General features: G+C 54.2%; 1 protein-coding gene across 4 annotated transcripts; it reads right to left on the bottom strand.

Annotated features, from left to right (window-relative positions):
- Positions 1-13,543: 13,543 nt before the first annotated feature.
- Positions 13,544-27,684, bottom strand: SLC9A5 (solute carrier family 9 member A5). Of its 4 annotated transcripts, none has more exons than XM_066194483.1 (16): positions 27,517-27,684; positions 22,237-22,539; positions 21,412-21,575; positions 21,047-21,125; positions 20,175-20,352; positions 19,826-20,046; positions 19,439-19,641; positions 18,833-18,922; positions 18,634-18,704; positions 17,771-17,900; positions 17,523-17,611; positions 17,248-17,374; positions 16,948-17,118; positions 16,331-16,433; positions 16,043-16,174; positions 13,544-15,666 (listed from the first exon to the last, which is right to left on the bottom strand). In XM_066194483.1, exons 1-16 carry the CDS (start codon positions 27,647-27,649, stop codon positions 15,200-15,202), a joined length of 2,661 nt encoding a protein of 886 aa, XP_066050580.1. In that variant the 5' UTR covers positions 27,650-27,684; the 3' UTR covers positions 13,544-15,199. The 4 variants fall into 4 exon arrangements, with proteins under 4 accessions (XP_066050580.1, XP_066050581.1, XP_066050583.1 ...); XM_066194484.1 differs by having other exon boundaries at positions 16,331-16,400; XM_066194485.1 differs by having other exon boundaries at positions 15,481-15,730.
- Positions 27,685-27,736: the final 52 nt, after the last annotated feature.

The following is a 27,736-nucleotide window of genomic DNA, read 5'->3' as shown; positions in this document are numbered from 1 at the left end:
ACACACAAAGGCTTTGTGTAACGGGAAGCAGGGCGGGAAGTGACACATAGGCAAAACCTGGGCACGAGATGCAGATCCTGGGACCAGAAACTGCCTCCCCAGCCTGAGCAGTGCATGGTCTAAGCAGACTCGAATGGGGATGACCCTCCATCAAAAAGTTCACAGTGCTGGAACTTAGTTGTCCCCACTTATGGGAGAGGTCACACAAACCAATCCATCCTCAAGAGACAGGGTGACTCAGGCAGGATGTGAGGACCTACAGCAGAAGGGAAGACATCTACTGCATGGACAAGTAGAACAGCACAGGGTACTTGCCTGCTGAAAACTGAGCAACTGCTACCAACACCTCTGCTACCTTGGCTCCAGGGGCAGAGTCCCACAGCCTTCCCAAACCCTGCTCCACAGGGCCAGCAGCAGAGGCCATGCCAGCTAGTCCAGCTCAAGACCACCTTCAGATACTCCTCTCCCAGGGAGGACTGACAACAGTTTACCCTAAAATCCCTTTGCATATGGGGGCCTCATCACATGTTTCCAGACCCAACCAGAAACCAGGAGTCTGAGCAGCCCCAAAGCAAACGATTCAATCCACGAGCTGCTTGTTGTGCTGCTGTGTTTCCTTAAGCCAAAGAGATGTCCTGCTAAAAGGGGCTGTGACACTGACGGTGACCAGAACTGAGCAGCTGCCTCACTGTTCAGCACTTGGCTCTCAAAAAGCCCGTGCTTTCAGAGGCTCCCCTATGGCCTCTAGCAGCCTGTCACCTTCTCCCCACAGCAGCACTGCCTCTGTAGGCAGTGTCCATGTCAGGTGACAGCAGTTGCTAATGCCAGACTGGTGAAGGAGAGCATCCCGGCCACCTCGAGTATTAACAACTCAGCACAGGCACAATCTAGTTGTCATCTGCAACAACTAATTTGAGATCTTAGATCTTGTCTATGCATGCAAGAGAGCCTTTCTTTCCCCCTCATATTCAGATCAGGAGGATGAGGAGCCTGGCATACATTCCCAGCAGAGCCTCTGACCACAGCTTTCAGGGTCTGTACAAGGCTACATTTGCAGAATAGCTTTGCCCTTCATCTATTCCGCAGCACATCTCCCAAGCAATGAGCATGGCTACATTTGGCTAACCTTTGCAATATCTCCCTGCAGGTGCTTGCTGTGAGTCTCCCTAGGGACTGTCCCACTCCCAGAGAGGAGGGAGCACCAAGAGTGATGTCTCTGCAGCACACACATGACTGGCTGTGACAAGACTTGTGCTATCACAAGTACCGGGCTATTTCTGTTGGAGGCATATCCTCACCACAGAATAAAAGGAGGTAGAAGAGATCCAACATGTGTCTCATGCCCAGATGTTTTATGGAAAACTGTAGAAACAGTTTTGTGTACTGTTTCTACAACTGCAGCATTACATGTATGTTTCCTTTCAAGAGGCCATGGCTGCCCAGGGATAAGTCAAATTGCAGAATCATAGAGAAATCCTGAGCTGGGAGGGACCTACAAGGATCAGATCCGATTCATTGTTCTGCATAGGACAACCCCAAAAATTATACCATCAGTGACTGCACCAGCTTTGCACACAACTATTTTTATCCAGCAAACAGGTCACTGCAATTACTCTGGGGTCTGCAGAGGGACTAAGTCTCTAAATAGAGATCTGGATTCTCAAAGAAGTCTGGCAATCAGAAGCTTGGGTAACAAGCCTGGGCACTTTGCAGCTATTTCAGTTGCAGGCCAAAGCTCTTGCTCCTTCAGGGGGGCTACTGCACAAGCCAGGAGCTACCTCAGCTTTGAAAGAGAGACAGGTTCTCCCCAGACAGCACAAAGGGCAATGCAGAGCCAGGTAGGGCTGGGACATCCCCAGAGCCCATGGGGATGAAGGGGATGGAGCAGAGAACCTACTCCCATGCTGTTACTGAACTGGTCAGGTCTCCTATACCCAGACCTTTGGCGGCAGATCCAGGGTGAGCAGCTTTTGGCTTTCCTATCTCCTTCAGGTGGCTTGCACAGACCTGGGGGCACAAGGCTGTCATCTCCTTTATTTCTGAATTACCTCTTAAAATACTGTCAAGACACCTAATTCCAGCTCTCTGATGGCCAGAAAGAGAAAAGTGGTATAGGAGCTTGCAGCATCTCCATAAATAGATAAGGAAGGCACCATACAGGTACTCAGAGCCTTGTTGCCATCCTATTTCCCATGACAGAAAGAAAGCAGTCCACAAGCTTTCAAGCCAACGCCACTCAGAGAGATGCAGGGAAGTTGGCAGCGCCATTTATAGAGGCTGCCAAACGCAAGAGCAGCGTAGAGCCCAATCTCACACCTCCTCCCTTTCTTACACTGCACTTAAAGCTCAGGAGCGCCTTCCCCCATAAGGATTTCCAGGCTGAAGAGCCTGAGTTCAGCTCACCCCCATCCCAGTCGGAGGCAGTGACATGATTTCCTCTGCAACGGCATGGTGCTAAGGGGAACATTGCTCTGCTGTTTACTCATGGCTGGATGGTAATATAGTTTCCTTTTTTTTTTTTAATTGCAAAGTGGCCTTTCCCTCTTCTGCATTGTAGATCCATTTCCCGCACAAGCACATGGGAGACAGCTGCAGCCAGCACTTCAGTGGGTGTTAAAAAGCCCCTCTTGACTGAGGCTGACAACAATGCCATGCTTGTTCCCAGCACAGTCCCACTCTGTCTCCCTGCAGGAGCAGCTCCTCGCTCTCGCACAAGGCCTGTACGTTCCTCAGGGTTGGTTTAATTGCTAAAGTCACTGCAAAAGGCTGCTGTCATCCATGCTGGCAGAGATCTGGGTGCCCCAGCTTCCCATCCAGCAGACCCAGGTCCTTTGTAGGGACAGAGGGGCAATTTTACACCGAGGGGAGTGCTTTGGTACCCACCTTCAGCAGCAGCTGACTATTGCTAAGCACAGCCTGTCCTAGAGGTGAATTACAGCAAAAGGCAGCAAATGCTGACATTAGGAAGGATGGGAGCCAACCTTTGAAGTTTGTAGGGCCTCCCAGAATTGAAAGAAAAGGAGGTAGAAGAGGGATCAGTACAACTCTTCTGAAAATTTCAGAGGTTCTAATTTCAGACCTTCATCTCTTTCCTCTCTCTTCCTTTCTCCTTTCCTGGATCTGGTTTCTGGAGTTGCAGTATTTCTCAAGTGCCTAAAGCAGTACCACAACCTAGAGCTGGGAGAGAGCACAGACAGAGGTAGGAGGCAGGGAAAGAACCTCTGCCTTTGGGTCAACACTTAGCAGACTTCTGCTTATTTTCAGTTGTGCAAATCAGGAAATGCTCAATTCTTTAATGAATAGAATTCAGCTGTGCTGAAAGCAACGCAAGACAGATGTTTTAGATGCCAGATAAGGACATCTCCTGACCTAGGGGAGGTTGTGCAATATGCATGTTAGCAGGATGATTACATTACTGTGGCCAACAGCTCTTAGGAAAATACCTCCATGAGCTCTATGGCTCAGTCCTCAGCACAGCACAGGGAACCTTCTGTGGCCACAGAAACTTCTGAGGGAATGAAGACCCTGGGAATGGGCTGTGGTAAAGCACTTTTCCAGAATATATGGCTCCTGCTAACCCGTTGATAAGGGGATGTCTGAATCTACTTCCAGGCATCTCACCACCAGACTGGGGTTCACCAGCAGCTCCCATGTACACAGACATGGCAATGCGGATATCCCATGGATTAAGCTGTACCCTGAAAGGAAAGGTATGTTACCATCCCACCGAAGCTATCCACAATGATATTCTGTCCCTCATAGAATATCCTAACTTGGAAGGGATCCACAAGGATCATTGTAGTCCAGCTCCAACCCTATACCCCTTCAACTTGGCAGCCTACAAAAACAGGGGAAGCCACCAAGAAGCAGCATTAGACCTCACCCAGAACAAGCCTTAAAACCAGTGATAGATTTTGCTCAAAACAAGATTTATGAAAGAAAGGCAACAAGTGATGCAGCAAGTACTGCTGCAAGTAGCCCTTTGTACCAACTACACTTCAGGAAAGAACTAGCTCTCTCCCCCCATTAGGGAGACAAAAACAGGTTGTATGCAGTTTAATAACATTTTAAACCTTTATTTCAGATCACAAGTAAAGCAGGTCTTGGCTTCACAAAAGCACATCTTGGTTTAACTAATTAATTTGATAATCCGCTATTTGCAATCCTCAGGAGACATTCAGCTTCTAAAGCAAGTAATTACCACTAAGTGGCAACCTCTTTGTGAGGCCCAGTCTGATTAGGGGAAAAAATTTCTTAAGCCAGAAATATAATCACGGTGTGATTTCCCAGAAGGACTGAAGGAGAGACTACATAACAACAGCTGGTCACGCTCACCATCTGAAGGAACAGAAGCAACTCAATTACTAGGTCTCCAGCTACAATTCAAGATGTTGTTCAGTGCCACGTGCAACCATGGCCTGCAGTTAACCATCAGGAAGTCTTACAGGAGGTATTTTGTAGGGACAGAAATCAGGAAGGTCCCACCTGGGGGACTCAAACACACAGTGTGCCACAAGGGAAAAAAGGGAGAGGAATAAACTTTTTTTTTTTTTTTTAATTCATACATTAAGCTGGTGGCAGCACATATTGAGAGAGGTGATTCTCCCCCTCTGCCCTCATGAGACCTGCCCTGGAGTACTGCATCCAGTTCTGGAGTCCACAGCACAGGAATGACATGGACCTGTTAAAGCAGGTCCAGAGGAGGCCACAAAGATGATCCTAAGGCTGGAGCACCTCTTCTATGAGGACAGGCTAAGAGAGCTAGAACTGTTCAGCCTGCAGCGTAGAAGGCTTTGAAGAGATCTTTGAGCCCCTTCCAGTACCTAAAGGAAGTTTATTAAAAAAAGAAAAAAAAAAAGAGAGAAGTTTTTATGCAGGCAGAGATGATAGGAAAAGGGGGAGTGGTTTAAAGCTAAAAGAGGAGAGATTTAGATTAGGTGTTAGGAAAAAATTCTTTACTCAAAGGATAGCGAGACAGTGGCTCAGATTGCCCAGAAGAGCTGTGGATGCCCCATCCCTGGAAGTGTCCAAGGCCAGGTTGGACAGGGCTTTGAGCAGCCTGGTCTAGTGGGTAGCATTCCTGCCTGTGGCAGGGGGGTTGGAACTTTGAGGTCCCTTACAAACCAAACCATCCTATGATTCTAAGTCGAAGCTCATAGTGTGCAGTCCCACAGTGAAGCAATACAAGCAGGGGAATATCAGCCTTACAGCCTCTGCCCAGATATGAAGGCACACCTTGATGACACACGTCTTCCCAGACAAGCCAGCTGTACTGAATACATGCAGAGTACTTGCTGGTTAGACTAGCTCCAGGCATCCCCAAGTGCCCAGGGTTTTGGCTTAGCTGGCATCAATCACAGCCAGAGTCCACAAGACAAAGTCCTGCTTCTGCTCTCATCCAAGACACCCATCTCAGTCTGAGCAGCTTTGGGCTCCTTTAACTTTGGGCCAGGGAGGGGACTCACAGAGGTGCCCCCAGGCCTTATGAAGTGGCCGTGCTGCACACCACTATTGTAGAGTTAATTTCTTGTAGAGGTTAATGCCTCTACAACAGTCTCCAGAGACTTCTCCTTGAAGTCATGAATGCAGCCAGCACAGGTAGGAGCAGGGCTTGGATGGAAACCCGGCCTCCTGCCCAATCAGACACCATCCCAGTGCACTCACACTCTGAGAGTGTTTCCCCACTGCAGTGGACTCCCCTCTTGGGTGCTGGGTCTCAGCATTCTGGTGCTTTGAGTACTAGGCAGGTGCACTGGTTGGCAAGATGTGACAATACTGGAGAAAATATCCCAACCCCCCGCAAGAGTGTGTAGGACACAGAGTAAGGCAGGGACACACCTCTGTGAATGTGGAGTCAAGAGAGCTTAAATGGTTTAAGAGGAGCTACTTGTCTGTCTCCTGAGAGTTTAGGCATTGCCTGCCTTCCCTGAGAACAAAGTACTCTTGGCTTAGAAATCCAGTTGTGGTTTCAGGACTGCTGCTTCAAAATTCACCACAGTCTCTGAACAGAAGAACAGGTCAGCTTTTTCTGAAGAGCAGCCTAAAAGTGACCCATCGCTCTCCAGATCCCACATATTTAATGGCACAGAAGAGTCATCTGTTTACCTTCCCTCCTGGCAGTGATGTTGCATGCCATTTAGCCCCACAGCACATGTTTACTGTACTCTCTGAGACAGCACGCTCACCTCTGAGCTAGACGTGCCAGCGGGCACCCACACCCTTCCTGCCCCGGCCCCTCTCCCACAGACAAGGGAGTCATGGAACACAGGGTCACACACAACTGCGAATTCCATCCTCAGTTACAGCTGCCAGGGCCTGCTCCTCTTTCCAGGTCTGCTTGGCAGAGTAAGTGTTGTAATGACAGACAGACATCCCCCACCATGGCTCCACACCACAAGGAGCCCCCCACTTGTGTCCCTGCTCTGTACCCAGCTCACGCCTGAGCAACCAGCACCCATGAGACACCTGCCCAGCCTGCACCAAGAGAAGTGGGTATATCCCTTGGAGGATGCCACTGAACACCATTACCAGATAAGGGCTAGGACACACTTCTGATTTGGAGACCCATCTCTTCTCTTCCCAAAACCAATCTAAATCCAACTATGCCCTGCTAGGAGGCAGGGCTGGCAGCTCTAACTAGAGTAGCTAGGACCCCCTCTCCAAGCACTGGCTGCAGTCTGCTCCACAGTTTGCAGAGCCAGGGTCACCTCCCAGGTCCTGCCTGGGGTGACAGTCAGGGACTCTGATCCAGGAGCTTTGATCCCCTGAACTGCTATTCCCCTGGGTGCACACTCTACCAAGCTCCCATCCAGCCCCTCCAACCCTCCCAAACCCCACACTTACAGCCAGCATTTGCAGAGCCTCTACCCAGCAGATCCTGACACATCTTGCAAACCATTCTCCCATGGCAGAACGTCTCCAGAGAGAAGGAAAGCTCTCACCTGCCTGCAGTTTGCTTCTCCAGAGCAGGCAAGCAGCTGAGTTAGCTCAGCACTCCCTGAGGCAGAGCAATAACCCCAAGATGCATCTCCAGGTCCAGTCAGTGTCTTACAGAGCTGCATGGGCGTTCCCTGAGACCAGCTGTCATGGTGTCTGTCACAGCTGGGCTGTGTTGCCCACTGAACTCAAGCAGTCCCACTGTGAGTCCTCCAGGTGCTTCTCAAAGTATCCCTTATCTGACTGGTGTTTCCAACAGGGGAATGACAACCTGCTCAGGTCTGACAGTTTCCCCAGATACAGAAGAGACCTGCTTTGTCCCCCACTAGCCTTGTCCAGCTGGTGGCAAAGGGGAAAGATCCCGGTCCTCCAGCAGCTCTGCAAGGCTTCAGGCTGGCTGATGTTCAAGTCACTCTGCAGTGGCCAAAGAGCAGTTTGGGGTCAGGGTCTTCTCCCCCCGGGAGTCTAGAGCCAACTCTGTTGACTGCAGATCCAGAGCACTGAGAAGGCTCCTTATATGCCACTGGGAAGGGCTGGTTTGACAGGGATAGGAGCAGTCTGTCATGGAACATCCGCAGCTGGCAATTAGAGGAGTGAACCTCGGGGAATGCCTACAGCAAGGATGCCAGGTAGGAACACAGAGCAGGTGGGGCCACAGGGCCCAGTGAGGAGGTGGTGCGATGTGGATCACAGCTGCTGTACCAGGGACCCTTTGTTCCCGGTGTGGGCTGGAGGCAGAGGAAGCCCCACGAAGCAGCACATGACTGACATGGTGTGTGCCAGGTTCCAGCTGGGGTGGGCACCTCCCCTCCCTGGCACCAGGGCTGGAGAGCACCGGCAGGAAAAGGTGTGATTCGATGGCATCAGCAGCAATAACAATGTGTCTCCTGAAGGAGATGGGCAGTTTCCCGTTCAGACAGGCGGGGCGGAGGGCTCCTGCCTCCTGTCAGCCATCTCTCCTCCCTCCCTCTCACTTGCCCTTCTTCCATAATGCTGCTGCTCTCTTCCTCCTTGCAGTGGACTCTCTGCTCCCAAACTGTGACAGGGTAAGGCCAGCTACAGAGCAGCCATGGGAAGGTTTGAGAGGGCTTAGACCCCTCTGGGGTTCAAACAGGACAATCAGACTGCGGCCATGAACCTTTGGAGGAGCTTGGTTGGGAGGAGGGACAAGTGGGTCAAGAGCTTCCTCCCCAACACAGAAACACACAGGTCCAAGTGTGTGTTCTTTCCTGGTGTTTTGGGGGTTTGTTTTGGTTTTGGTTTGTTTGTTGTTTGTTTTTTGTTTGTTTGTTTGTTTTGGGGGGTTGGGTTTTTGTTTGTTTTTGTTTTTTTTTTCTTTATAGAATCATACAATGTTAAGAAGCTGGAACGGACCTTAAAGATCATTCTGTCCCAACTCTCTTGCCCTGAGCAGGGACACCTCCCACAAGACCAGACTGCTCAAGGCTTTATCCAACTTGGCTTTAAACACTTCCAGGTTTGGGACAACTACAACCTCCCTAGGCAACATGTTCCAGTGTCTCACCACTCTCCCAGTAAAAAAAGACTTTCGTTTTGAGCCATACTTTGCAGCTCCTGCCTGCGTTTGCTGCCAGATGGGATGAAGGTGTCTGAGAGTGTGAGCTGGTGACTGGACCTGGACATCACACCCATCATCGGGAGAGTGAGAAGGAGCTGGGCAGCAGCTTGGGCTGAAACTATCACATGTGTATTGTCTTTTCCCTTAAGACTACCCCGTCACGGAATCCCCGGGGCCTTTGAACCGCGCTCCACCGCACCCGCCCCGCCGGGGGCTCCCTGAGGGGGCGCTGCCGCCATCTTGGCGGGCGGGCCGGGGCGCGGCCTCGGCGCGGGGCGACACCTGCCGGCGGCGCGGGGCAGCGCGGCCGCTCCTCCCGCCGCCGGGCCTCCCGCCGCTCCTCCCGCCGCTCCTCCCGCCGCTCCTCCCGCCGCTCCCGCCGCTCCTCGCCGCTCCCGCCGCTCCCGCCGCTCCTCCCGCCGCTCCCGCCGCTCCCGCGCACCGAGCTCCGCGCCGGCTGAGCTCGGTAGTCAACCAGCGCCGGCCCCTCTCCGACCCTCGGTGCGTCACCCTCGCTGGAGGGGAGATGCTCCCCCACACCCCCGTCCCCCGATCCCCACCGGTTTGGGGGCGGTTCGGCTGCCTTTGGGAAAGCGACACCCCACGTGGAGCTGTATTTATAGACAAATCCAAGCGCAGCGAGGTAGCTGCCTTTTTCCCCTCTTCATTGCACTCCTCAGTCTGTAATTTCCTGTTTGCTTCTAAAGCTATTTTTACTAAGGAAAAAAAAAAAAAGTTAGGCATTTTTAACAGTTCTGTCTGTTCACTAGCAGAATAAAGCAAAGATCGGAGTGAACCTAGCAGGGATCACGGATTAACGCCCCGGCAGGCACCTGTCCCACCAGCTTGCTCCACAGCCCTTCCATCCTAGCATGTGAGGCTGATGCTCCTTCACCGGCCGGCTCCCATCAGCCAGCTCCAACCACAACGTGGGAAAACCGATTAACCTTCATAGTAGCTTCTTTTTTATTATTTTTTCTGCCTTTCTGGGGTACCTTTCAGAAGCTTTTGCCAGCTTTCTCCATAAATAGAAGAGGGTAGGGATGTCTACTGAAAATAGGTGTATCTACATGCACATATGTGGTGGAGAAGAGAATATCCAGGCCCTTGGGAGAGTGGGATTTCTGAGAGAGCAGGCAGGACCCAAATGTCCAGCAGATATCTGGAGGGAGTGACTCCTGCACAAGTGACACTCACATGGTCCCAGCACCAGCCATGCCTACAGGAGGGCTCTCAGGGCAGCTCTGAGCCCACAGCTCATCCCAATGCCTGTGAAAGCCTCAGAGACCTAAAACTTCCAGGGAGCCACACACAACGAGGCCCCAGGTTCTGCACAACCAGAAGCCAACTTCCCCCCAGCCAACCAAGGAGCCAAAGCAATGCTTTAAATAGGTCTCCAACTTCAACACTGTGGGCTTAGCTGGTCTTCAGGAGGTAAAGCTTGTGTGCAGGCAGGGATTGCCCTGCATTGCTGCGACAGAAGAAAGCACACATACAACACAGCTACTGGAGAGCTGGGTCGGTACCAGTACCTTGTGGCCTTTCCAAGCCCTTCTTCCTGGGCTGCCACTGGTCAGCTTGGGCTGACCTGTGGTCTGATGTAGACCAGACCAGCTGGGCTGGTGGTGATCTTCCCAAAGTGCCTCAGTACCCTCCCTCCCTCTCCAAATAACCCGCCAACACGTTTCATTTACCTTCAGGATAGCCTGGATGGGTGGCCACAGATGCCAGGAGAAGATGAGGTGAGAGGAGTCCAGATGGCTTCTTCAGAGATCCTTGCCTTCCAAGAGGCTATGGGGAACAGCTATGTCTGACTGCAGGGAAGATCGCAACTCTTGGATCTGGGGTACTCATAAAGTCAAAGCCCCCACCATGCTGGCTTCCACTCTGGCTGTTCTTCAGAAATCCCCAAGAGTTGCAACCTCATCATGCAGTCCTCAGGGATTCCTGCAGTTTTGTTTGCTCTTCCAGGAAAAGCAAGGAAGTCTGAGCCACGAAGGAAGGTGTAGATCACCCCACCCAGCTCCTGCTGACCTAAAGATCCCTCTGGTCTTGCCTGTCCTCAGCCAGTCCACGCTGCAGCCTGTTCCCTTGCACAGCCGGGCTGTGGGGAAAGCCTTCTAGGGAAAGGCACCCTGCAGCCCGACGGGTGGCACAGCCGCTGGGGACGGTCCCCAGCCCTGCGGGGAGCCCGGGGACGCTCACTGCCGGCAGCCGGCGGGGACAGCCGGGGGAGCCGAGGGGCTGGCTCCACACGAGCCGGAGGGGTGCAGCGCGAAGCACAAAGGCTCTCCCATCCTGGCCACTCTTCCCTGGAACGCAGCATGGGAACCACTGCCCAGCGCGAATCTGTTCCTCATTATCCGCCCCGGCTGCCGGCCGATCCCGGCTCCGTCACCACTCGCGGTACAGCCCCGGCCCGCATCCTGTCAGCCGAGCAACTTCTGTACAGCTTCACCAGCCAGCGCAGCGAGGCAGACCAGGATCACGGCTGGCATCCCCCTCCGGAGGTAATGCCAGAAGGAAAACGAATTGTTGCCTTCCCCAACAGGCAGAGGAGGCTTCCAGTGAAAGCAGGGAGCAGGGATGGCTGCTTCAGGTGCAAAGAGCACGAAGGCAAATGCAGAATTCAGGGGAGGTGTTCAGTCTGATCACACGTAAAGACAGGTGCCTGGACAGATGGACATGAGGAGGCAGGAGCCTCCTTGATGTGTCTCCAAACTATTTGTACCAGATACAGTCAGACTGAACACCTCTCCTGAATTCTTCTGCATTTGTCTTCCTGCTGTTCTCCATGGAAACATGAGCATGGCCAAAGCCTCTGCCATGCTTTGTGCGAGTGAGAGGTGAGGACCTGGCTCCTATTCATTTGCTTCCCACTGCTTCTGCCTGTATAGAGCACTGCAAAAACCTCCCAAGAGGGTGTCAGAAGTGCTCCAGAAACAGAGCAGGATCAGCAACTACACTCCTGAGTCAACAGCACCCTTGCTGCAGTGGAGAATGCAAAGCTGGCAGGTTCAAGAAAATTATTATTTCTTGGACTTGGTACCTGTGAGACCCAACTGGGTGCCAGTTCCAATGTGGGGCTTCCCAAAAGAATATATATATACACACACACATATACATATGTATATATACACATATATACACATATATATATGTGTCAGAGAGAACCAGCTTTAAGAAGATAAGAGGGGGGGTTTCCAACAAGGTGGCACACACAAACCACAGCCCAACTCTTCCCAGGGAAGCACTTGGAAGAGCAAGAGGTAACAGGGACAACCTGCCCCAGGGCAAATATTTACTGAGCATAAGGAGAAATTCATTCTGTGCAAGACTGATGTTGATGTGATGTGGTTCTGGGACAGGGACAGTTGACATCTCCATCCTCAGGGACATTCCAAATCCAGTGGGACAGGATTCTGAGCTACCTGGTCTAGCTTTGCTACCAGCCCTGCATGGAGTTGGGGTTGGACCATGGGCTTCCCAAGCCCCTTCCAGTCTGAAATTTACCTGATGCTCCGATGCGCATTGTGCAAAAGTGATGTGGTGATTTTAAGACTCACTTGTAAGATGGCCAACACCAATCCACTTCCCACAGCTCTTCCATACAGCTGATGCCAGAGCTGCTTTACATCCCCTGCTGACTTCACAAGTTTTGGTACCACAGAGGAACTGGAGGAGCTGAGTATCGGAGAAAGCAAATGCCTGTGGAAAAAATATGCAGGTTTAATGGCAGGCTCTAAACAGAGGCCTGGGTGCAAAATGAAAGGTCTGTAATAGTCTGCTGTGGGATGGGGTTGCTTACAGTCACAGTCAGAGGGTTATATGTTCTGGTTAGAGTCTGACAAGCAGCTCCTGTGGTTGTGCCTTACTCTGTCCTGGAGAAGCAGAAGTTTGGGCACATGCATTCGTGGTTTGGCCCACTCCTTGTGTTTTTCCACTGAAGCGCTTTAGTATTTTTAGGCTGAAAGAGATGACTCTCAGCTATGCTGGAAGGATCAGAGCAGTCCTGTGCAGGCAGGACACACTAAGGTGAAATACAGAGAGTGAAGTACAAGAATAAAAACTGGCAAGGAGCCACCATCCCTGCTCACAACAAGGCTGGGGTTGAGGGTGGGAAGGAGGGGCTCTGAGCTGCTGGCTGGTGGCATGGAGAGCCTGCACACACATTAGCTGCTAGGCTCAGATATCTGGATGAGAGACCACCAACCAGCCTCAGCATTTCCTGAAGCTGAGATGTCTGCTTTCCCTCTTCTGAGGACCTGAAGGCCACAGATCCACCTCTTCCAGGAAACAACCTGGCTCACACAGCCTGGTGCACTGCCAAGGCAATTGTGGCTGCAGGCGATGCTGGCACTGAGGTCCAGCACGCAGAGCACAGCTCAGCCAGCAGCACTGTCAGTGGGATGCAAGGCAGATGGGGAATGTCACAAGGAGCAAGAACTTCCACCAATGCAAAGCTAACAGGGCCAGTGCAATGCTAACAGGGCTAGAAGCTACATTTGACTCTGCCAAAGAGGAACAGGGGTAAGTGCCAGATTCAATACAAGCCAAACATCTACCTTGTGAATCAAGTAAACCACATCTACTTTCCTTCAGGAAAAGCAGAGACCAGGAGATCAGGGGAAGAGCAAAACCAGCACACACTGATGCTCCTGTGACCCAGAATACCCTGAAACAGACCCCTTTAGAACATTTTTTTGGCATGGAGGGAGGACATGGGAAGATGTGGGCTCCCAGCATGCTGGTGGCTGTGCACCCACAGCTCTGGGCAGAAGGCCCTGGTCTCTCACTGCTGCACAGCCTAACAACGGCTGCAGGCAAGCATCTCTTTGGAAAGAATTTCACATTTTCCACAAACTATGGAAATCAGGAAATCCAGCTAGGCACATCAAGAGAGGGGGGTTGGGGCCTCGAGTAGAGAAGAACGGAGAGGCACAAGGCCATGGTACTTGCAAAGGAGAACTGAACCAGGATGGGCAGAGGCTCCCAGACAATAGACAGACCAGACCACAACATCTGCTCCAACTCCAGTTTATTGAACATTACAAAATACTCTGCTTATATTTTCACATTATAACAATATCCTTGCAAATAATATATTAAGTTTTGAGTCATTTGTGGTGCCCATGGCTACAGAAAACACTGACCCAACTAGAGATTTAGTATGGCCCTGTATCAGAAATCAAAACTAGAATAAGTCATACCAGAAATGCAAAACTATATAAAAACCTTTTAAAAACCTCATGCTCATCTGGTGGAACAGGTACAGAGCTGAAGGGCCTCTGCTGAGCCCTGCTGACAGAGCTGGGCATCCCACCAGCTCACCTGCTCCACACTGGGCTCACCCACCCAGTGCATCCAAGTGTCCCCTTGGCACCTCCTGTCTCAGCACACCCATAGAGCTGGAAAAGGCAGGCTTTTATCTGTCATTAACAGTCCAAGTCCCCATTTTTCCCAAAGGGGAGCAACCCCCAACCCTTCTGCTCTGCCAGTGCCCAGCCATTGTGCTCTTTTTTGTGCTGAGCAGTTCTTGGGGAGCAATTCTTGGCCCTTGGGGTCACACCAGAAATAATTCATCGTGTGGGCCACCAGCTCCCACCACCCTCTGGGAACAGGAAGGAACAAGAAGAGGAGGGAACAGGGGTGGCTGGGATGCAGGTGTTGGGGACAGACCTTTGAAGATGCACGCTGCTCACACCCCTCACCCCTGTTCCTGATGTACATTCATACCTGCTGCTCGTTCCACTCCTTGCACCATGACCAGTCCTCCCAGCTGATGCACCCCAGGCAACTGAAGGCACTGGGATGTGGACAGAATGAACACCAAGGATGCTGTGCAGGGCAGCTGCCTCCCAGTAAAGGCAGAAAGCTGAACACTGCAGCTGTTGGGAACACATCCAGGCGACAGGCATGAGGCTGGCACAGCAGGTTGTTGTTAGAGGAGTCCCTGTGCGTTCAGATTCACTAGTCCAGCTCCTGGTGGAGCCAAACCCCAGGAGCGCTGCTCCCAGTCCTGAGAAAGTCATGGCCTTGCCTCTGTGGTGCCTCCATAACCTGGGGAACACAGGGCTGTTGTGGCAAGAAGCCTATCTCTGGGCTCCTGGCTGAGCTCCAAGCATGCTGTGAGGAACCAGCACTGTGGCCACCTTGAAGTCAATGGCCCAGTCACTGGGTGCGGGTGGGCTCTTGTGCACCAGCACTGCTCTCAGCCCGCTTCCCAGAGGTCTCCTACTCACAGCCAGGCTGGAGATCAGCTCATACTCTTACACCTGTGAGCAACCACAGCCCATTTTGCCAGCAGCCACCACCTCAGGGCAGCACAGCCATGACAGGATCAAGTCTGTTTGGGATCCCAGCCCTGGGAGAAATATCTCTAAGCTCCCAGCAGCAGAGATGTGTAGGGACCAGAGAGGAAGAATGAGGTTTGGGATCTGTGCCTCCCTGGGTGAAAAGGGGCTGGTACCTGCTGTCACAGCACAAAGACCATTATTGACCAGATTTGCATCAGTAGGTGCATGGGCAAAGCACACCCTGGAGTACAGCTCCAGGAGGAGTACTGGGTTCTCCTGCCACTCCTGGAGTTTATGGAGACACACACAAGCTTTGCAATGCAAGACAGCGGTCAGCAGCTCATAGCCTGTCTGCAGCTTTCAGCCCCTTCCCAATCCACAGGGTCCCTCAGAGGTGGCTTGCTCTGTTGAACATCAGCCACCTGGCCTCTGCAGTGGGTGGCATCCTGCCCTGCTCCTCTGTGGCCATCAAAGGCTGCAGCTCCTGCTGCTCAGGACCGTCCGGGCTGCTGTCACTCTGTGACCGGCCGCTCTTAGAGACGTGGCTGGGGAACTGGAAGCAGGAGCTCTGCTCTGGCATTGCCTGGCTTGCAGACTGGGGTTGCTCCTCCAGCACAGGGCAGGCAAATCTCCTGTGCTGAGGTCCACTCTCGATGCCTGGAGGGGAAGCGATGCTCTCCAGGGAGGAGATGCTTTGGTTCCACGCCTTCTGCATATCCACTGGCACAATTTTGGTGGTCTCCGAAGAGACATAAACAGCCAGATCAGCCTGGTCTCCTTTCCATGGCAGCTCCTTCTCTGCCAAGGTTGGCGATGGAGGGATGATGCAGGGGCTGGGGCAGACATCCAGGCTGCCTGGAGATGCAGATGGAGGGACAGTGAGAGGGAGCTTGCACAGCTCTCAGTCTGTCCTCGGACCCTGCAAACATTGCAGAACCAACACTACCAAATGGCCATAGAATCCTAGAATATCCTGAGTTGGAAGGGATCTACAAGGATTATGGAGGCCAACTCCTTGCCCTATGCAGGACAACCCCAAGAATCACACCATGTGCTGGCCCAGGGGTGCAGGGTACAGGGAGGCTCTGCCATGCCTCCAGAGGACAGTGATTCTCCCATTCACGCTCTGTTGACTTTGGTTTTGCCCAGGCCAAGGCAGTTTTGCTCCACAGGCAGAGGAAGGACAAGCTACCCAATGGCAGCTGCCCCAGCATGGAGCATTGGTGCCTACCAGGAGTTGTCTTTCCCTGCAGGACCTCATCAGTGGCTCGAGCAACGAATACAATCCCCTCATCATCCTCTTTCTCTGTCTCCGAGCTATCGCTCTCCTCCTCCTCTGAGCTGACCATCACCAGGACAGGAGCTGCAGGCAGATGGAAGGGGTTGGTTTGGTGCTAGCACAACTCTGGGTGCTGTCATCCCACCGAGATGGCAGTGGGCAGGCACAGCAGGTGCTCCCATCCTATGCCACCGAGTCCCCTTGCCAGAACCTGCCATCCTCACCTGCCACTGGCCTTACCTGCATCCTGCCAGGGGACATTTCTGTGCGTCTTCCCGTTGGGTGCCTCTTTGGTCACAGAGATGTTCTTCTGTGAAAGAAGAAGAACTGGCTGGGACCTGCCCTGTGCAAAGCCCTAAATTCAATAGGCTGTGAGCCAGCCAACATCGGGCATGCCAATTCCCACCCTCACTACATGGCAGATGGTTTCTAGTCCTTAGGCTTTGCATCTTCATGGCCTTGCTCAGCTGCAATGGCTTCAAAAGCCTCCAGACCAAAGAAGATACCTAAGGCCCAATTTGAGGTGCAGTGGCACATTTCTGAGCCTGGATCTGCACCAGTATTGAGGCTGCTTTATGCTGAGTGCTCTTGCAAAATGAACCTGGGGCTCCTCCAGGACTTTGCTCAGTGAAGAGCCACTGCACAGCAACTGATGGCATGCTGGGGACACATGGACACACAACACCTGCATGCTCACATGCAGCATCAACAAGATTGAGAAGAGATGAGCCTCTGGCTCTGGAGCTGCTGATGCTCTGCAGCACCTCACCTATATCCCAAAAGGACATTTCTTACTTCATCCTGGGGTGGCCAAATCTTAGAGCTAGGAAAAGAACAGGAGCTTGGGAAGGACTTGCCTTTTTCCTGCCTTTTTCCTTCAGCCTGGCCTTGCTCTTGGAGGAGCAGACATTGTGCTTTGTGGACTTGAAGGTCTCCAGACGCCTCTTCATGTTCTGCCGGAAGATTTCTTTATCTTGGCGCTCTTGTTTATCTGGAGAGATGAAGTGACGGCTGTAGCTGGCCTTGTACTGGCCGAGGGAGAGGCAAAGAGACACAGGGTGAGCAGCTGGCCCCACAGAGCATCGTCCATCCCTGCTCCTCTTGCGGGTGCTGCTCCCCTCGGGGTCAGCCGCACGCCGTGGCCCGGGAGTGCTCACCCGCCGGCGGGGCTTGTAGAGGCTCCCTCGCAGCACGTGGTGCATGGCAGCGTCCTCCTTGTCCCGCCGGCTCCGCACCGTGTCGATCACCTGCAGGTCCAGGCACGCGCCGCTCCCGCTCTCCCTCCTGGGGGAGATGGAGATGGATGGGCTGGGCTCCATGCCCACGTTTTGACAGCCCATGGCAGCCCTGATGCAACCCGCCCTCAGGGAAGAGGGCAGCTGGGAGGTCTAGCGAGGTCTGTCCAGGAGCTCGGAGGGATGGTTGTACTCACAGGAGGTTTGTGACTGATGACTCTGACATGGACGTGCGGCTGGGCATGGAGGGCAGCGCCAGCTTGGCAGCCGAGAGCACGTGGCCACCCTGGGAGGAGGGAGGACAAGGCTGGTGTCAGGACAGCAAGGACCCAGCTGGGATGGGCAGGCCCCACTGCCTGGCCAGAGGGTGCACGTGTGGCCATACATGAGGGGAACCTCTCCTGCCAGGGCCACCCTGCCGCCTGGACACCACTACTGCCGGTACCTGATCGACAAAGCTGATAGCATCACGGATGTTCAGCTTGTAGTAAACATCCCAGATCTCATCCCGCAGCCTGTAGGCAGATTTCCGCATCAGGAGCTGGCTCAGGTATTTCTTGTCAAACTGCTCCCACCTGCCATGAGATGAAGACATAGGCAGTTTAGCTCCCATGGGGTACCATGGCCAGGGATATCTACCCACACAAGGCTGAGTATCTCAAGTATGGTGAAGGGAGGCTGGGCATGCAGGACCTGGCTGTGCACTGGGACACACTGACAGGGAGAGCAGGAGGGAAGGGGACATGGTGACTCTTCAGCCTGCCCAAGGGGAAGCCAGACACCATCGGGTCTGTGAGAGGCAGTGGGAGTGGGACTGGGGCCACCCTGCTGGAGCACTTCCCCTGCAGGAAACAGGCTTTTTGCATCCTTTTCCTGTCCCTGTGCTCCAGATAAACACTGCCCAAGCAGGAACAGGGCTGTTCCCTTCTCAGTGCCCAGCACAGTTCCATCCATGAGGAGGCAGAGGGCCATTGCCACCAACATGGACACCCCAAGTTCTGACCTTGGCGAGCAATGCCAGCTCCACAGCATCCCCAACCACACCTGCCTGACCTCTCTCTGGGACACTTTTGTGATCTTGGTTTGCTGGACAACAGCCAGATAGTACCTATCCAGACTGATGGACAGACATACAGGCTTCCTGGACAACAGCCAGATAGTACCTATCCAGACTGATGGACAGACATACAGGCTTCCTGGTCCTGCTGTCCTGCCCACAGCAGAGGTGTCCTTTTGTGAGAACCCCAAGATGTACCTGTGGCTCCCATTCATTAACAGTCAGCAGGGGATCCTGTCTAAGACACTCACTTGTCCCGCCAGTAGTGGTAGCCATGGTGCCCCACGATGTCCTCCACCGCTGCCAGGATGTGGTCAAAAGCCTTGGGTGAGGGGAAGAGGGTGAGTGGTGGCAAGTCTGTGGGTGCCTTGGGGATGCCAAGGTCACACATGGCCCTCGCCCAGTCCCACATGTGAGGGGAGCCAGGCAGCCTCTGGCACTATCACCTACGTGCTCATGCAGCTCCTCGTTCAGCGTGGGTTTGTGGTGGTCACTGCGCTTCACCTTTAGCCACGTCACCAGGGGTTTGATGGTGAGGCCCTAGAATGGCAGGAGAAGGCAAGGGAAAGACTGGGAGGGCAAGAGGGTGCATGGCTGGGGCACAGGGAGCAGAAGCAGCACGAAGTGACTGGGGACAGTGGCTGTGCCAGCCACACATGCCCCTACCAACCCAACCCCAGTGCTGTGTGTGCACCCCCAGTCATCCTTCCCCTAGGCTTATATTCATCCTCCCTGTGGCTTCCCTTCCCAGGGCGCTGAATGCCAGAGCTGGGGCCCATCAGCAGCTTTGTAGAGAGAACAGCCTGGACAGGCAGGTACTCTTGGAGCTCCTGAAGCCAGTCCCAGAACACAAAAAAATGCCAGTGGGAAAAGAATGTGGGCCATGGCCCCACCATTGCAACAGTCCCCATAGTGATCCTGCTGATGGATGGGGTGCCAGAAAGCACCGAGGACCAGAGGTCACTTGAAAAAAGATACTTTCCCAAAGCACATGTCCCCAGGCCAGTTCTGGGGCAAGAAAGCAGTACTGGAGGAGGGCACAGTGCCCATCCTCACCTGCACAATGACGGTGAAGAACACCACCACGATGGTCGTTGCCACAAAGTAGTCCTTGGCTTTCACCTTTTCCTTGTCCAGCAGGATGACCAGGGCAAAGGCCACAGCCCCACGGAGGCCACCATATGACATGACCACCTGGTCAATCCTGTCCAGGGGGATGAGGCGGAAGCGGTTGAGTACGTATGTCTGGAAAACAACACCTGGGGAAGAAGGAGAAGGAGAGCCTGGAATGCTGGGAGAACCCTGTCTGCTCCAGGAGACAGCACAAAATCCCAGCCAGGATCCATGGCTAGCCTTATGCCCCAACCTTTCCTGGGCAATATCCCCTTTTGGCATGAAAAGGGCTGTGTGCTACCAGCCACATACACAGCAGGACAGACTGACCCACAGCTCTGAAGAGCAGGATAAAGAACAGGGTGCCCAGCACCAGTGCCGTGTCCCATGTCCACTTGGAGGTGTCCACAGCCGAGATGCCCAGAAACATGAAGATGATGGTCTCTGAGCTGCTGGCCAGTGTCTTCATGGTGTACTTGACTGTGGTGCGGGATTTCTGGGAGATGTTGGCTTCCACATACTTCTTGCAGCAGATCCCACAGAAAGTGACTCTGCAGAGGGGCAGAAGGAGCTGGCATGGCCCTACAGCAGGATGAGCAGCGGGTCTACTCACTGCCTGTCTGCTCAGCACTGCAACCCCAATTTCGTGGTTTCCCCTGGGGGACACCGCAGTACTCACGCCAGGATGGCGGAGAGCGAGACCATCTCGGCAGCAAGGTAGGCGACGTAGGCCAGGAGGAAGACAAAGAGTGGCTCGATGATGCGCACACGCTTGGTGAACCGCGTGATCAGGGCCAGCAGGAAGGCGAAGAGCAACCCCACGGCTGTGCCCCCCAGGCTCACCAGGAAGAAGGAGGCTGGTGGGAGGAGAAGACTCATTTCAACCATAAGCAAGTTGGCCCAACTCCTGTGCCCCACAGCCATGCCATGCTGGGCTGGCCAAGCCTCATGTTCCCACCCAGGTCCCCTCCTAAGCATCCCATGGAACACAAAGCTTTGGATGATCCCAAAGCATATCCTCTGCTATGGGGACAGGCTGATAGAGTTGGGCTTGTTCAGCCTGGACAAGACTCTGGGGAGACCTCAGAAGCTCTTCCAGTACCTAAAGGGTACTCCAAAAAAGCTGGAGAGGGACTTTTGACATGGACATGGAGTGACAGAACAAAGGGGAATGGCTTCAAACTGACAGAGGCAGGATTAGATTGGGTATTAGGAAGAAAATCTTCCCTGAGAGGGTGGTGAGGCCCTGGCACAGATTAGCTATCCCATCCCTGGAGATGTTCAAGGCCAGGTTGGGTGGGGCTCTGAGCAACCTGGTCTAGTGGAAGGTGTCCCTGCTCATGGAAGAGGGCTCGGAACAAGATGGTCTTTAAGGTCCCTTCCAGCCCAAACAATTCTGCAGTCCTGTGCTGATGGCCGGCATGTGACACATGGAGATGACAGAGTTGTGGTGCTCAGTGCCCACCCCAGAGGACAGTGGCTCCTGTGCTTGCCCCTCTCCACTTTGACAACAGAGGAAGAGGTGGAAGGGTCGGTGTGGCAATTACTCACCTACCCCCTTCACGTAGTCTGTGGCATGGATGTGTGCTGGGCCCAGCTCCACAAAAGAGTTGAAGACCTTGTACAGCACCTGCAGGCAAGGCAAATCCCTCAAGAAATGCAGGGCATTTCCCTGCCTTGAGAGGGGCAGGAAGGGTCCTGTGGAAGAGGCATTTTCCACCCCAAACCTGTCAGGTAACAGCTCATTTCAGCAGGCAAAGTCTCCCAGGGCCAGGAGAGAGGAAAGGCCAAGAGAGCATGGCATGGGTCTGCCCCCAGCTCGGGGATGTCGCATGCATCCTCTGCCCATCCTGAGGAATTCCAGTACCTTGGACTATGTTGGGCTCAACATTAGAGTCCCCCAAGCTGCAACTCACCACGGTGACAGCATCATTCAGGAGAGACTCGCCAAACACAATGATGAAGAGGGTCTCATTAACATGGACCTCTTCGAAGACAGCCAGGACTGCCACAGGGTCCACAGCGGAAATCAGGCTGCCAAAGAGCAGGAAATCCATCAGCCCAGCTTCAACACCTGGATCTGTTAGGACAGAAGGACCAAGGTCAGGCAAACCAGCCACCCCAGAGCCCCTCTCACCAGGTGGAAACAAGCCTGTCCCTCATCTGATCCCAGTGACTTGGCTGCAGCATCTCAACTGGGAGTGCAATGGGATTAGCCCAAAACTGTTTCCAGACCTCCGAGATGCCCCTGGAAAAGTGGGACTCAATGCATTCTGGCTGCAACATGAGACGAGCATGAGGGATGTCCCTATCGGCACCCAGGTGCTTCACTGCTCCTCCAGCAGGTACCACCAAAGGTGGCTCAGCAGCCCCACCTCAGGTCCAGGCATCAAGTGGCTCCTCGGGGCTCAGGAGAGCTCAAAACACAGCCCAGGCCAGCCAGAGCCAGTGGCTCCAGCCAAGGACAGGGAACACGGCAGCGAGCCAGCAAGGCTAGCCAAGGTCGGCAGACAAAAATAGCAAAGACATGAGTCAGCCCAGTGCCAAGCAGGGCCCATCTGTCCCGCACGCTTGACCGTCCTGCCAGAGCACCATTCCCAGGATGTCAGGACCCTGCTCGTGCTGTAATTCCTATGAATCCACAGCAGGCAGAGGCAGTGGGCTACGAAATTTGGGGTGCTTTGCACCTCCAACCTATTTTTCAGGGATGTGGCCCAAGCTGGGCAGCCGTGCACACCCACCCATGAGCCCGGCCCGGTGCAGTCCCCAGAGCGCGGTGCCGGTGGCAAACGAGTTCCAGAGCGTGCCCACCACTGCGTAGGTGAGGATGGCACCGATGTTGTCGAAGAACAGCCGGCTGGGCATGAAGTACCCCGAGTCTAGGACGATGGGGGGCAGAAGGAAGAGGAAGAACATGTTGGGCTCCAGCTGGTACTCTGCTTTCTTTGCCACAGCCAACACGATGCCCCCCAGGCCCAGTCCCAGGAGGATGAGAAGGCAGCTCTCCGGGACGACAGATGTCACCTTCCTTGACAGGTGGAAAACTAGAAGAAAAAGAAGAATGACAGCATCAGCCAAACAGGCACATGGACAGAGCATCCCAAATCCACAGGCTTCACAGAAGGGTTGAGTGATGCATGATGGGTGGGAGGAGAACAAGGGACCACCTATGGAAAGGCTGCTTCATGGCCACATTTGTGCACAAAGACCTTCCAGCTACCTCCCAGCTGAAGATTTCAGGTCCCTGACTCTTTAGGATTTCCCTCTCCATCTCAGCCACTGTCTAATAACCAAATCAGACAGGCATTTTACTTTTCTTGGCTTCTGGTATCTGCACTTAAAGGTTTAAAGCAGGCAGTGAGCACGTTCGCAGTGTCACGAGCACTGCTGGCTGCTGTTCAAGTGAAGAAATCCTGGTACACCGGGACACGTTACCCCACTCGGAGACGAGGATGCTCAGCCCTGGTGAGAGGGTGACCTTGTTTGCATCCGTCTGAGCAAGCAGCCAGAGCAGCATGCAAACCACTGCAGCACAAGCCATGCCCGAGCACAACCACCCTCAGCACCAGCTAACCTACCTGCATGCAGAAACACAGGCACTCGGGAGCTGCAGATTTAGAGATGCTTGGAATAATCATTTTATTCCATGCAAGGTTTGAGCCAAATCTTAAGCTGCCATGGAACAGGATGTATTTTCTAAAGCAAGCAGAGGATGCCCTGGTATTCATCCATCAGTAATGTGGCAGTGAGCCTGTGCTCATGCACAGGCCAGCAGGATGCCACACCGGCCAGCACAGGGAATTCGTCCCTCCAGGCACCCTTGTCCCCCACATCAGGGTGTCCTGTGTAATCCTAAATCAGTCCAGCTGCCAGGCAGGCAACCCCCCACCCCTGGAGGTTTCTCCTCACTTGCTCAAGGTGCTGTAATTTTGCTCCCCCTCCAAAAGGGCATTGCTTGGGGAAAGGCTATTGAGGGTCACAGTGATTTTGTCCCCCCATCACTGAGTTCTGCCATCACTTGTGACATCCAGCCCAGCTCTGTCACATGACTTCTCCATCAGATGAAGAAATCTCCTGGGGAGAGGGTTCCTCCAGGCACTCAGAGAGCCACCTCTGTCCGTGTGCACCCAGCAGCTACAAGGGACATCAGGGTAGGCTCTGAGCCATCACTTGGCTGCAAGTCCAGTCCTGCTGCCAACCCCAAAACCCAGACCCTAAAACCCTTTCGCAGGACTAAAGGTGCCCATTGCTTGTGCCAAGCTACCCCTCCAGAAGGAAAGTTGTGCTATTGTTGTGCGCCAACCCTGGATCACTCAGATGCTTCCCTCCTTTGGAAGCCCAATGGACAGACAATAACGCCTGCCTAGCCCAGGGTGCTGTCTCCTGTGGCGTAGACCTGGAGAGGAGCCCAGGAACAGTCAGTGCTTCATCAGTAGTTTTCCGTGTCTCTATGCCCTTGTCATTTTCCTCTGAACCTGTCCTGGTCCTGCTCTATCCTTCTGGGATAGGTCCCAGTGTCCCTGAGATGTGGACAGCCAAAGAATTGAGGTTGTGGCCTCCTGATGTTCTTCCTTTCTCCTTTCCCAGTACCTCTTAGGTAATTTTCTTGCCTTCACCACAGCTGAGCTTTGAATTAGAGGAGATAATTCAATGACTAAGATCTGGTTCACAACCAGAGACAACATCTTTGAGCCCACCACCCAATGTGCAGGCGAAGGGCCACTCTTCCTTTAGCTGAGGATCTCAAGAGGTTGCTGCTTGGCACAGTAAGCCCCATCCATGCCCCAGCACTGGCTCCCTGCCATAATACAGCAGGAGCACTGCTGCAGCCATCAGGGGCAGAGCAGTGAGCGCAGGGGCAGTGTGATCTGCAGCTCCACCACAAAGCACCTCAATTGTAAAGTGCACCTAGGCCAAGCCTCTGCCATAGCTCTACCAGTGACCCCCCCAGCCACAGAGCCTGGGGCACTCCCCCCGCTCAGCCCCAGTCACCTCTGCTCACTGCTACGGGCTGCAATACAGCCCCGGAAACTGTGGTGATATGGACACTACAGCCCTCCAAGCAGACTCACAGACTGAGGAAAAGCCAGCCGGGCTTCATCCAGGCCAAATTCCTGCGAAATGACCGCACAAGTCACTGCAGAGCCCTGTTCACCCCACACAAGCTGCCTTCACCGGTGGACGAATGGTGCTCACTCAGCGCCTGCAGCAGGCTGTGAAGCCGCTTCCCACCCACGGGAACAAAGCTCTGAAGTTTTCAAGAAGGGAACGAGGCGTCCAGCCCCTTTCTGCATTCTCAGGAACATTGCCAAGATCCCTGCTCTCTGCTTTGGCAACCCATCTGCATTCCCCATGCTGTGGAGCTATGTCCTGGCTGGCTGGAGGGACCCAGGAAAGCGTGCAGGGATGTTGTGGCGACATGAGTCCTGGCTGCCTTCTATCATGGATGGATGGTGTTCAAGGCCAGGTTGGATGGGGCATTGAGCAACCTGATCTAGTGACAGGTGTCTCTGCCCATGGAAGGATAGTTGGAAAAAGATAATCTCTGAAGTCCCTTCCAACTAAAACCATTCTATGGTTCTATGATTGTTTTCACCAAGCCAGAAACTTAGTCAAATAAAGGAGAAGCATCAGTGGGGAAGACCATGCATGTCCAAAAATCTCCTGGCTGATGGAGAAAGCTGCCACCCTCCCCAGGAAACAGCAGCACATGAGCTCCCCTGTGTCACAGGGAGCAGCCAGTGGGGACAGACGGAACGAGCTCTAATTTTATACACACTAGTCAAGGATTTCAGCACTAAAGGTTCCCACAGCAACAGTAACTTAGCCACATGTGAATTAACTTCAGAGACATAATCCATACTCAGGCATCCATAATAAAGGATTTGTGATTGAAATAACTCAGGGCCAAAACCTGCTCTGCTCCTCCAGAGCTTGGGAAATGGCAGAACACCTAAACCAAGACATGAGCAGCTGGGGACAGAGGTGATGGTGCAAGGAGAGATGGTTGCAACCCATGGCAATGCTGCTGCATAGAAAAACATCTGTCTGCTGGCAAACTCCTGCCCGTGGGGCAGCTATGTGTAAGGAGAATGTTTGGGGCAATGCTCATCACCTCTGTATTCCCCACATCCTGTGATCTGACTGTGGGTGGAAAAGGCAGCAAAGCCCGGATGATGCCTTGCTGTGCAGGAAGGCAACACCCAAGCCAGTTTTTCCCTGCCTCGGGTGTTTGCTGGCTTGGGTCACCCCAGCATCGTGACTGCCTCTGAGAACAGAGCCCACAGTGTCATTTCCCCATCACCCGGGCGTGGGGCCGCTTCCTCCCCTGCAGTCACAGGGCTGTGAGCACCACAACCACAACGGATCCTCTGCGCCAGCCTACGCCCAGCGTCCACAGCTGCCACAGCTGGCACTGCCCTCTCCGCTCCCCAAAATCTTCCATCGCTGGTTCATCTCCTCTGGGGACTCCTGTGCACCCTGGGGACTGCACGTGCCATCTCTGGGGGCACCCACGGCAGGGTGCAGCCTGCAGCAGTGCTTCCAGGTCTGGGTGTTGCTATTGGCTCCATTGGACCTGAGTATCCATTGGAGCCAACAGACACACTACTGGCAGCCTGAAGCTATCAGTCATCAGGGTCGTGTCTCACAGACAGAGAAGGAGAGTGGCCATCAGTCTCAGGCCTGGAAGAATGTGGCAGATCTGGGAATGATCTCAGCTCAGGCCCCCCTGCACCCACCCACACAAAATTCAGGGTGGCCGAGGGGAGCACGTCAATGGAAACCTGCACAGGGAGCAGTTCCGGGGGGAGGTTGGAGAGGAGAAAATAACAGCCAGGGAAGGGAATTTTCTCTCTGATCTTCTGCAGGTAGGAGGGACGCACTCGGCAGCTGGAGGTGGCACAGCTACAGCAGAGTGTCGTATTTTTAAACTCATGATACCTTTTAATTCATTCCTCACGAGGCTTTAGGTCCCTCCTGCGAGAAGGTAAGGAAGGAGAGGAACGGAAGATCTACAATGATGCCTGGGACAGGAAGAGGCCAGCTGGTGGTCATAGCTGTAGCTGTCCCCTGTGTAATGAGTGCTGCTGCATGTCCCTGGCTGATCCGAGATCCCCCTGCCTAACTCTGAACCCACATTTCTTGATCCAACTTGAAACTAAGAGGGTGTCTGTGCCCCCACCACGGGGGCTGTGCCCACAGCGGGGTCCCTGAGGAGAAAACCTGGCTCAAGGTCACAGTCTCATCCCCTGGAGCCAGCACAGCAGGCAGGGGCACTGTGAGGGACCAGCCCTCTGGGTACCCCTGCTTGGCACCCACACATGGGTATCCCCTCCCCAGCACCCTGGATGCCGGTGGGGAGCCCAGCCCTGCACAGCTCACACACACCCTCATTGTGCCTTCCCACGCAGCCTCTCACAGCAGAGCCTCCCCCAGCTGCGTGGTCCTGTGCTGGGGAGCGCAAGAGTCCAAGGCCAACCCAATCTGGAGTGACCCACCGGTGGAGACTGCAGGCACCTGCCATCCCCAGGCTGCTGGGGGCACATCCTGCCTGGCACTGGCACCACCGAGCCTTTTCCCAGGGCTCTGGGGGAACAATGGCTTCCAGACCTGCCAAAGGCAGGTACTGTTCTAGCCTTTGGGAACACGGGACATCCTTCGGGGCTTCTCCTCTCATGAACCATCCATCCTCTGTGCCCACCCATCTATCCATCCATCCCTCGCAGGAAAAAACATCCTGGGCCCCCACCTTTTCCTTCGGCTGGTACCTTCACCCCGTCACCGCACATCATCCCACGGCAGGGCACGGAGAATGTAGGGCGGTCCCCGACCTCTGCAACCCAGCTGAGAAGAGTGACCAGCCGGATTTGTCCCCATGACCCGTGTTCCGGCGTACGGTGACACCCCTCGTCCCGGGTGCCCCCGCGCCCGCCGGGAATGCCGCATTCCCCCTGCCTGCCCGCGGGTGGGCACGGCTGCTCCCGGGGGACCGGAGCGGGTGGGGACATGGGGACACTCACCGATCTTGGCCAGGCTGGCGACCAGGATCCAGGCGGCCACCAGGCAGGGCGCCTGCACCTCCCGCCACTGCCACCGCAGCAGCTCGGCTCCCGCCGGGGCGGCGGGGCCGGGGGAGGCCGCCGGGGGGTGCATGGCCCCGCCGCTCCCGCCGCTCCGCTCCGCCGCGGTCCCGGTCCCGGCCCCCGCCCGCGTCACGCGCACGTGGGGATGCGCCGGGAC

Source organism: Chamaea fasciata, unplaced genomic scaffold (genome assembly GCF_029207755.1).
Source record: "Chamaea fasciata isolate MVZ Bird 193981 ecotype frontalis unplaced genomic scaffold, bChaFas1.0.hap1 SCAF_12, whole genome shotgun sequence".
Taxonomy (NCBI): Eukaryota; Metazoa; Chordata; class Aves; order Passeriformes; family Sylviidae; genus Chamaea; species Chamaea fasciata.
Note: the sequence above shows the minus strand (reverse complement) of the source record. Positions and strands in the feature narration are given on the sequence as shown.

What these genes read in the sequence shown, in the direction of transcription:
- SLC9A5 (XM_066194483.1), bottom strand. Translation starts at nt 27,649, where the DNA reads ATGCACCCCCCGGCGGCCTCCCCCGGCCCCGCCGCCCCGGCGGGAGCC. An exon ending in CCTGCTCTTCAGAGCTGTGG is followed by an intron (nt 19,642 to 19,825) that starts GTCAGTCTGTCC and finishes CTTCTTCCCCAG; the next exon opens with GTGTTGTTTTCCAGACATAC. An exon ending in TCTACAAGCCCCGCCGGCGG is followed by an intron (nt 17,119 to 17,247) that starts GTGAGCACTCCC and finishes TCCCTCGGCCAG; the next exon opens with TACAAGGCCAGCTACAGCCG.